An 11,736-nucleotide genomic window follows, 5' to 3' on the forward strand; every position below is an offset into this window, starting at 1 on the left:
CATCCATCTCACGTTAGTTCGTCTGAGTCATTTACTGCCGAGTTGTTGGACTACCGTAGTGAACCGAAATCCCGACATGTCCCTCTCTTCTTGATAGTTAATTCGTAATTTCCTGTCTTTATTGCTCTTGCTTTTAATTCTCTTTTCCTTAATCTCGTAGTCTAGAAACCAAATTTAAACAAACCCCAATTGTTACCATAGGATTAAAAGATGACTATAATTACGTTACCTCCCTGTGGATTCGATACTCGACTGCCTCTGCTACATTTTAGTTGAGACCGTTAGGTTTTATCTTTGATAGGGTTGCGATAGCCGTGTCATCCATAGGTATATATCTCTCAACCCTTGTTTTAATTATTGTTAATTACTTTCATTTGTTCATCATGTTTAGCCTTGTTAGTTTGATTGACAATCTTATTGGCATGTTGAATTTGGTAATGAGTGAGTAGTCTCCTAGCTAGGGTTAATGGGGAATTAGGGGAAACCAACATGGAGAATGATTCATGCTTAATCTAATATGTTTTCATAACTAAATTGCTTGCTTGTTGTGATTTCAACTTATGCACATGTTATGTTTGATGAAATGCGAGCCTTTGAATCCTTGCATTTTTTACCCATCACCTATCTTTTCAATGAGGTTTGTAAGCCTATTCACTAACTCGAGCCTTATTAGACCATGCATATAGTTGAATAGGAAGGATTAAGTCGACTTGTAGGTAATGTACAATCTAATCGATTCGGCTCGGGGACCCAAACCTTCTTAGGGATTGTAAGCTTATACACTAACTCGATCCCATCACAACAATAATTGCTTGCTATATATAATTGAGAACATGTTTGTATGATCAACTCCCATGAATCCTCTATGAACTCATGACACCCTAGTGCTTTTAATCAATTGTTTACATCTCTTTTTAAATCATCTTGCTTGTTTTTACTACTTTACTTTTATATTGTTGATCTCCTATATCAACCCAAATTGTGACACCCTAAGACACGACCATTTGCAATTGAAAATCCTACCAATACCCGTCCCTTGGGATCCGACCTTTACTTGCCTCTTTGCTAAGAGTAGTTTGTGAAGTTATAAATATTGTTTTGGTTGGTAGCTTTTGACGACGAATTTGATTACCGAATACCATGTATATATGACATTTATTTTTAGTTTGAATATAATTGCCTTGACTGTATGGTCTCACCATAAACTTAATCGTGGTATAAAAGGGCACAACGCTTGTTTTAATTGCACAATAGTGAAACCCTTTGCGTTTTTCTACAAAAACAGAAATATATTCTTATTTAGAGTTGGTGTATATCATAACAATTATTGAGATACATTTCTAAATACGAAACTAAAATGAGTACACTACAAGATTCATTTATTCATGGATGAAATGGCAACTACCCTAGTTCCATTGATGCAAATTTCTGAACTTATTCTTGCTAGTCGTCGTACGATTATTCAATGTTATTATTCTAAGGATTTACAAAACCCCTAGATTGTGTTATGAACACATCCTCCTTTAAATACCCATTTAGAAATGTGGTTTTGACATCCTTTTATCACATTTCATAATCATGAAATGTGGTAATTTCTAACATGATTCACAAATTTGTATCAAATACTCATGATGTGATTATTGGCAAGAATGCAATGGTAATGTCATAGATATTCAGGAAGGAATATGTTGAAGTCACACAACCAACTTCCTAGATCTTTACTTATTTGGGGCTTGTCTCTATTTTAGTGTCAAACACCTTCTCTTTCGAGCCTAGTTCTATCCTTAACAATTAAGATAGGTACTTACTTCTTATTGCTCCCACACACTTCAAGAATTTCTACTTGAAGACTTATTTTCATATAAATTCCTAGTTAATCCTTCACAAGGATGAACTTTTATTGTGGTATTTCGTCAATCATAATTTCTAACAAATTAATTTACCAATTTAACATTGTCATGTTCTTAATAACTTAAGTGTTTAATGACAAGTGTTTAGTTTGAGCAATAAGACTTTTGAACCGTGGATGTATAGATGATATTATCAAAACATATTTTGACTAATTATTACTTCTATTCACACATCTTCACATGAAATCATACATAGGCATGTTAGGAATTTTAAGATGCCAATCTTATATGACATAGGACAACTCTTATGGAGTTCTATGGAATAGAACGATTCCTATGGAACTAGTCCATGCCCTATTTAAACGGTTCATATGAGGATTTAGAAAGAGATTATATTTGTCGTTAGTAATATTGGTTTAGCGGAGACTTGTGTTACAATCGAATTGATATCGTATATTAATAGAAGAAATGATAAAGAACAACATAAAACAACAAAATAGTGGGAAAAGAAACATTCATCGTTAATCTATGAAAATATTTTAACATGTTTTATCATTTATATAATGACCTCCACCCAATTATATAAATGATTCTGAGATTCAAATCCATATTAACTCGGGCACGGGAAACCGATACATCCCTCACTAATATAACTCGGTGGGTTAACTCTTTAACCGATTCTACAATTAGAACTCTCGGTCGATGAAATTATGTTAAGTTCATCTCTCGCCTCGGAACATAAGACTAGTTTTCGTGTCCCATTGAGACCAACCAAATTTCGCGTGTAATAACTAGTTATTACCCCACTTACCCGATGAAAAATGAAAGTACCTCCGGAAACGGAATCTACCCCCAATGTCAAAGGGATTCATGGGTCCTACTATTTGGAAAGGCTAATCTCAATTTTAAATATGTGAAAGGTCTTGTCGATTTATTATCTATCACCTTATATCGAACTATATTATATATATATATATATATATATATATATATATATATATATATATATATATATATATATATATATATATATATATATATATATATATATATATATATATAAATGCATGTGATGTTAATGGCGATTTGGCAATGCATGTAACATATAAAGAAAAAGCAAAGCAATAAATAAATTTCCTAGTATGGCCTTTCCTAAAATAGAAAATCTAATAATCTATTACCAATTCGGAAACCAATTCCAGTGGTCCCTTGAATTTCAAGTGACACGCCTCCCAAGGAAACACCGTCTTGATCGGAACTCCTTTCTAATTGGCTCCGTATTTAGGAAACTCTGGAATTACAAAATAATAATAAAAATATATAGCTATTCCTATTATACATTTGTAATAAAAATTTAAATCTATTAAATTACAAGACGGTGATGCGAGATCATATTAAAATTACAACCGAATCGATATTCCCTTTCATTACGGGTAATACCAATTAAAAAACTAAGGCCACATTAAGATAAAATTACATAATTCAAAATTACATAAATTAAAGTATGACATTCATCAATGAAATATGCAGCATTATAATATGTATATAACATCCAAAATTAAAGTGCCAAATCGCCCTACTTAAATCTTATATCGTATATAATCCGGTTTTATGGAAATTTGCAATTTTTAACTTATTAAAATCACAAAATAATACTAAAACCTAATTTTAGTCCAAGTTAATTACCCTAATATATTAGGACTCAAAAATTAGTCATTACTCAATTTTTGGCAATAATTCAACTTGATTTAACATTTTGCTAATAATAGACCTTAAAATCATAACCTTTTATGAAATAAATCCAAATTAAATTATAATAATTTAAAATTTTGAATTTTATATTTTTGAACATTCTGTAATATTTACATGACACTCATAATGTCAAAAATCAAGGTTAAAATTTTCGAATTTATTTCGATAAAAATATAGTTGCAATTTATCGGTTTTATCTAATAAATATGTAAAACATATGAAGATTAATCTAATCAATGTTCCAACTTTATATCTGATATGTGGGATAAAAATACAACCTAGAATAAGTTTCTTATGCCATTTAGTTTGTTTTAGCTATTTAAGCTAAAATAGTCACTATTTATGTCATTTTTACAATAAAAATTCATAAATCATGCAAAATAAATCAATTGTATCTAAAATTTTATACACAGTAAGTAAAATGTTCATGTAACAACATATTAAAATTTCATGGTCTGTTTCGAAGTTTAGCTAATTTTAACCATTTAACCTCCATTTATGTCATTTTTATCTCAAAAAAATCATAAATCATGCAAAATAAATCAAATTTATACGGCATTTTACATAAAATAAGTAAAATATGCATGTGAGGTTATATAAAAATTTCAAGGTTAGAAACTAAGTCTAACTAATTTTAGCATTTTAAATAGCATTTTATACATTAAAATGTAATAAAATTACTAAAAATCATTAAAATGAGCCAAAAATTACCAAAAATCATCAAAATGACCTAAATTCATTTTAGGATCATAATATATTTCATGCAAAAATTTTCGTGACTTAATCATATAAATCACAAATTTCTAGTTTTAATTTAGTCGGAAAAACTAAGCCGATTATGCAGGCAACAATCGAAGCTCTTGATACCACTTGAAAGGATTCATTAACCCTCAAATTAAACTCTTTAATTCTATATCTAAATTACTCATTAAAATAGATGATGATCTTATGCATGCATAACAAATTATAAATAGAAGGTAAGAAAAATGATTCTTACAATATATAAAATCGTCTTTTAGGGCACAAGTAAGAACACCTTTCTTACTTGTTCTTGAGCTCAAGATAAATGGATGATTACTTTTGTTTCAAATGTATTAGAACCTCCTTTCAATTGCTCCAAGACTATCCCAAAATCCTACTTATATTATTAACTAGATAATATAAGTAGTTTACCTTAAATTTAATTCTAATATTATTATTATTACTACTCTAGTAATGTAATTGATGTATTAGAAATTATAGAACAAATTTTTAGAGATTCTAAAACTATTTTAGAGAGATGAGAAGTAAAGATCTACAATACACTATTGTAAGAATGAATCAATGAATAAAATAAGAACCAAACCCTTATGGTAAAGGGAGGGTGCCGGTTTAGAGGGCCAAGAGAAGGCCAATGCATGGCCTTTTCTTTTTCTTTTGTTCTTCATAAGAAAGTAGATGTAAGGCTACTTGCAAAATAGGTTATGATGGTGTTTTATTTAACAATTAAATAAAACATCCACTATCCTACAAACCCTCCATTATTTTCGGCCATTTTAGATAAAATGGACTTCCATTTTATTTTGTCAATTTGTCATTTCTCACACAATATGTCACATGTAGCATGTAACATGTTATTAATTAATTTAATGCATATTTAACAATTAAATATCACTATATTCATCAATTAATTAATTAATTAAATTACATATAACAAATTATCTAGTAATTCACAATTACATGGTATAAAATGGGACATGTTAATATAATTCACAACATTTTTGTAATTATAATTAACCATTCATTCTTGTCTAAATTGTTTCATAAACAATAATCAATTTTAGTAATTTAACATATTAATTACTAAATTGAATCTTATTTAATCATATTACAATAAGATTTATTATTCTCTCTCATAAATATCAATGTGTTCAATTTAAGGATTTAATCAATCTGTAACGTCATACAATCGATTAACTTTATAATTGAGGGAATCCTCCTTTAGGAGTGACCTTAAGGGATCAACTGACCACCACCGTCAGACGACAGTAATGTCAAACTCTAGTCAGCCAATCATTACCGATTAATGTTGATCAGTTGGTTATATATAAATTTTGAATTATCCCTTAGGTATTCTTATCATGATTTCGATAATGTGATCGCACCATTGTTGAGGACACATACTCCAACATACCCGCCCATTAATTTTGGCGGGCCTATTTTTGTTGTCCATTACCCGTTAATTTGGTATTTTTCTATGACCAAGCCCGCTTAAATAGCGGGCCGGGTGGGCCGGACTAAACGGGCCAACCCGCACTTGATCAGCTCTAGTTACCAAACTCAGCAGTGTGAGTAGCCATCTCATCTATCAACCTCCAGGCAGTATCATCATTAATATTTTTTTGGAATCTCCCATTACCAGAGGAGTCAAGTAAAGCTATATTATTGTTATATAACCCATTATAGAATTGGTTGCAAAGGAACCAAATATGAAAGCCATGGTGGGGAACAGAACGGACCAACCTTTTGAAGCGGACCCATGCCTCATTAGGTCTTCAGTAGAACCCTATTTAAAACTTGTGCTCTAACTCCGTAGTGCATTAATTTTCTGGGGTGGGAAATACCTCTTGTAGAATGCAAGAGCTAAGGTATTCCAATCAGTAACACCATGAACCTCCTGTCCAAGTCTCATAGCCATTTGGTCGCCCCATCTCGCAAGGAAAAAGGAAAGAGAACCTGCTTCACCTGATCTTGAGTTACTCCAGCAGTCAGAGGAATGGAGCAACAATAGTCAGTAAACTTCTCCATATGCTTGGCAGGATCTTCATTAGCTCCTTCCCCAAAGAAGTTTCGTTCCACTAGGTTTATGTAGGATGGACGAATCTCAAAAGTGCCTTTATCCATAGTAGGAAGCTTGAATCCCTTGGGGATAGACGCCAAGGTGGGCTCAGAGTGACTAGCAAGAGTCGGCATCTTAATTGGTTATCTGGCAGAAATTAGCTTGTCCTCTTCTAAGGGCCGATCTTCTGTAAATGTAAAAAGCTTGTAATAGGCGTCAAATGTACTCAAGTCTTCCACTTGACTAATTTCTCTCTGAAAATCCGTCTGTACCGAAAAGTCCTCTCTAGTTCGGGATGAAAAGGTATAATCTCCAACCTGTTAGACCTGGGCATACACAGAAGTAACAAGAAGAATATCAAACTGTCTCAAGGAATTGATGCTCCCTGAGACAAAAGGCAAAAATAAACAAAAACAAATAGAAAAATTGTTGCCTCCCCGAAAACGGCGCCAAATTTGATAAGGCTAAAGTCGTATCACCTATATCAAAATAATCCTAAATTACTACTAACTAATAGTTAGCGGTAAGAAAGGTCGAATCCACAGGGAGGTGAGGTAATTGTTCTAGTTTGTTAATATTTTTTTTTTTTGTGAAGGGTAAGTATATATTAATCAAAAAATAGGTATACAATGTTCTGAATACAAGCTCAACTCAAAAACTAAAGAAAATAAAAAAGCATTACATTGTTACACTAGTCAGCCATTGCGTTTCTAGTGGCCTCAAGGGAGATCTATTCCTTCTCTTCCATCTTTCTAACACCTCCTTCCAAACTTGATGCACTAGGACTTTAGGATGAATAACTGAATGGTGAAGCCTAGCACGATTCCTAGCCATCCAAATTGCATGAATGACACCAACATAAAAGGCACCTGCAAGTAACTTCTGCAGAACACTCTTACATCTACCAGCAGAAAACCACCTGATAATGTCATCTGTAGGGCATGAGAATTGGAGCTTCAGCTGCAGTAGGTTCATACATCTCCTGGTAAAGTCACACTCTTGGAATAAATGGTCATGAGATTCAGGGGCAGTATCACACAAACAACAGTTGACATCACTGCAGATACCCATTTGGACCAATCTATCACGAGTAAGAAGTTTCTTATGGAGAGATGCCCAATAGATAAAAGCAGTTTTAGGAATGTTGAGGGGATTCCAACAAATAAACCGCCAAAGGACATTAGGAAAGGAAGTTCTTAACCAATTGTAACCAGAAGCAATGGAGTAGTCAGAAGCATTATGAATCCAAGTGTTATTATGGTAACCAGCCTTAAAGATATCCTTAACCTGCACTATTTTCTTCCAAGTCCAACTGCAGTCTAAAGGAGCAGAATAGTCAGTCCAAGCACACCCTTTCATATAGACATGATTCACCCATTTAACCCAAAGATGATCCTTCTTAGTAGCTAACCAACTGGTATATTTTCCAAGGACAGTTCTATTCCAGATCTTAGCATTCTTAAGGCCCAAGCCCCCTTCCTCTTTTGGAGTACAACACTTTGCCCAAGCTACATTAGGTGCTCTGAGGTAAGCATCTTTTCCTCCCAAAAGGAAATTCCTACAAATAGCTTCTACTTTGTTCATGACACCAGAAGGGAGAAGAAAAATTGAAGCCCAATAGGAATGCATAGTGGACAAAACAGACATAACAAGCACCATTATACCAGCATAAGATAGGTGTCTAGCTCCTAAGGACCTGATCCTGCTTACAATCTTTTTAATGAGAATGTGAGCATCAAACTTAGAAATCTTCTTAGATGAGATTGGAATACCTAAGTACTTAAAAGGCAGAGTACCAACTTTGAAACCAGAGATAGAAACAATCTCATCAATAAGCTCAATCTTGACTCCATTAAAATAAATGTTAGTCTTATCACGATTCAAGCTTCAGACTGCCACACATAGGATGAAATCTGAAAGAAGTCTGTTGAGCTACCACAGAGAGAATTCTAGATAAGTACTCCATGCAAAGAGTAAAGAACAAGGGTGATAAAGGATCACCTTGTCTTAAGCCTCTCTTGTCCTGGAAGAAGCCAAAAGAATTCCCATTGACATTAAGTGTATAAGAGGGAGTAGACACACAAACCATTATGAGATGAATGAATTGAGGAGGGAAATTCAAAGCCTTGAGCATTTGGTGTAAAAAATCCCACTCAACTGTGTCATATGCTTTCCTCAGATCAATTTTGATGATGCATCTAGGGGAGACAGTTTTCCTATTATACAAACGAATAAGATCCTGACAAATGAGCATATTCTCAACAATATTCCTTCCCCTTATGAATCCACCTTGACTCCTATTAATAATAGTAGGCAACACCTCACTTAATCTAGCACAAAGGATCTTAGCAATGCATTTATAGAGGGTATTGCAACAAGCAATGAGTCTATATTCAAGGACATAGGTAGGATGTTTAACTTTAGGAATGAGGGTCAAGGTAGTAGTGTTGATTTGTTTTAACATTTGACCACTAATAAGAAAATCCTTAATAGCTCCAACAACATCATTACCAATGATATCCCAGGAATCCTTATAGAATTGGCTTGTAAACCCATCAGGCCCAGGGGACTTTGCAGCTGGAATAGAAAACATAGTAGCTTTGATCTCATCCTTAGTAATAGGCTTAAGAAGAAGGAGTTTAAGGTCATCAGTAATCACAGGCCCCAATTTGACAGTGGCAAAATGAGCAGGAAGAGTAGAAGCCTTAGTCCCCAGAAGATCCATATAATAAGATAGGAAAGCATGCTCAATATCCTTGGGGTCAGAATGTAAGCTGCCATTCATATCTTTGATTTGCAGAACTTTATTATGAATCTGTCTGGCTTGAATTTGATTGTGAAAATACCTGGAGTTTTCATCACCTTCACTAACCCAGTCCACTTTAGCTTTTTGACTGAGAAAACTAAAGTGAGCTTTAGCTAAACCTCTATAAGTATCAGCTGTAGAAGCTTCAGTATTCATCAGACTGGTATTATTAGGGTCCCCATGAAGTTGACATTGAATGTTGTCCAGATTAAATTTAGCAACCCCAACAACCTTCTCACTATTAGAGAACCTGTTCCTATTAAGCTCCTTTAGAGGTTGTTTCAGGTTTCTAAGTTTGGTAACCACTTGATACATCCAGGAACCAGAAACCTTCTTACTCAAGTGGTGCTTAACAAGCTCTTTAAAATGAGGATCCTGACCCCATATGTTAAAATATCTAAAGTGGGGTCTTCTCTGCCTAACAACTCTCCTATAACACAAACAAGGATTGTGATCAAAAAGTCCTTCAGGTAAAAGATAAGCATAAGACTCAGGATAGAGCTGCAACCAATCACCATTAATCATAAACCTATCTAGTCTTGAGTAAACTCTAGTACTAGACTCTTGCTTGTTGTTCCAAGTGAAAAAGGCACCCTGTGCTTTGATATCTACAACCTCACAATAATCAACACAGTCCCTAAACTCAGTGATATCACTCCAATGAACAGGCATGCCCAGTCTCTCATTAAAATCAAGGAGATTATTAAAGTCTCCACAGATGCACCAAGGGCCAACCCAAGAATCCTTAATATGTTTGAGATCATTCCATAAATTGAGACGTTCCAACTCATCATTAGAGCCATAAACCACAGTGAACATAAATTCATTACCACTAGCAACTTCCTTAATATTAGCAGAGATGAGCTGATCATACATTGTAATAATATTGACAGTAAAGCATTGTTCTATCCAAATAAGCAGAATTCTACCCCCCGGATGGCACTGGATGTTGCTAACCCCACTCCAGTGTTGACCAAGATCGATTATTTAAAACCCCAGAGCAGTCAATATCCTTTATTTTATGTTCAACTAAACCAAATAAGCCTACATTATTTTGATAAAGGAATCTCTTAATTTCTAATTGCTTAGTAAGCTTATTCATACCCCTCACATTCCAACTACCAATGTTATCCATTAATAACCTCTGGTGGCCTATCCAATTTCCCTTCCAGACTTTTTGTTGGACTATTCAGAACCTCAGCATAAGTAGGAGACTTAAGAGCCTCCAGAGATGAAGTAGAAGCACTTTGGTGTTCTTGTCTAATCTGTTGAGTGACCACAGTAACAGGGGAGAGAGTAGAAGTAGGTACAGTCACAACTGCAGGTATTGTGGAAGATACCCTAGGCTGTTCTCTCACAGTAAGGACATGAACTACTACAGGAACATTAGGTGCCCTAACTGGAACCCCAGATTTAACCACTGGTCGCCATTCTTGTCTCTTCTTAGGGATAGGCATTGATTCTTTCTTCTTCTTACACATATCATCAGTATGGCCTATTCCTTTGCAAAGAGTACACAGGTCAGGTTTCCATTCATATTCAATTGGCACACAAACTTCAGACCCTTTCTCATCTTTGAAAAAAATCCTCTCAGGAAATTTTTGACCAACCTCAACTTCAATCAGTATCCTGGAATATCCTAGTATAGTTTTATCAATAGTAGCCTCATCACATCTCATATACTTGCCAACTAAAGATGCTAGTTTTTCCAGACTAGAAGTACCCCAGAACTTAAGCCCCAGACCACATAAACGAATCCAGATTGGCACAAATTTGACTCTTTCCTTAGCCAGACTGCAGTTCTCAGTCCATGGTTTGACCACGAGTGGTTTGTTGTCAAACATAGGAAACCCTAATTTCAGAACAAGATTCCTGCACTCTAGAGTAGGGAAGTGAACAAGGAAGGTACCATTAGGCAAAAACGAGATTTTATCGTATTTGTAAGGCCCCCAAATACGACTGATAAACCCAGACAACAACTCCCAAGGTGGATTTCCCCCTAAAACATAGCAGACAACAACGGTAGACCAATATTCAACTTCAGGGAGAACATCCTCAGGTGATAGTTGAAGCATACCATCAGAAGAATGTTGAGATTTAGGAGAAGAGGATGGTGACTTACCAGAAACCTTTGTCCATCCTTCCTCTTCATCATCACCCACCTCATCTTCAGATTCCGTCTTAGCATCTTCAACAAGTACCCCAAGGTTTAGGATTGGAATACCAACAATCTCACCCACAGATTTCGTCGTTTTAGCATCATCAGAGCATGGAATTGCAGTTTCTGTTGGTGGAAGATCATCAGTAATCGTATCGGCAGAAGGACTAGAACCAGTTATCGCAGATGAAGATTCATTCTTTTCCATATCTAAGTTTAAATTAGGACAATTAGAGAAAGAAAGTCGTGTTTTTGCAGTAGATTTCCTAGGATTGAATTGATTTTTCGCAATTTTTTTCCTTGCCATTTGCAGGAGAAAAACCCTAAAATCCTTAAAACCCTAGAGAGAAGG

At 34.6% G+C, this 11,736-nt stretch overlaps 1 protein-coding gene across 1 annotated transcript; it reads right to left on the reverse strand.

Moving 5' to 3' along the window:
- Positions 1–7,098: 7,098 nt before the first annotated feature.
- On the reverse strand, positions 7,099–8,079 carry LOC141632927 (uncharacterized). Its single transcript, XM_074445425.1, has one exon. The coding sequence runs from the start codon at positions 8,077–8,079 to the stop codon at positions 7,099–7,101; it is 981 nt and encodes a 326-aa protein (XP_074301526.1).
- Between the last annotated feature and the right edge of the window lie 3,657 nt (positions 8,080–11,736).

This window comes from Silene latifolia, chromosome Y (assembly GCF_048544455.1).
Source record: "Silene latifolia isolate original U9 population chromosome Y, ASM4854445v1, whole genome shotgun sequence".
NCBI classification, from domain to species: domain Eukaryota; kingdom Viridiplantae; phylum Streptophyta; class Magnoliopsida; order Caryophyllales; family Caryophyllaceae; genus Silene; species Silene latifolia.

Excerpts from the sequence above, each read along its gene's own strand:
- LOC141632927 (XM_074445425.1), bottom strand. The coding sequence starts at position 8,079 with ATGGTGCTTGTTATGTCTGTTTTGTCCACTATGCATTCCTATTGGGCT.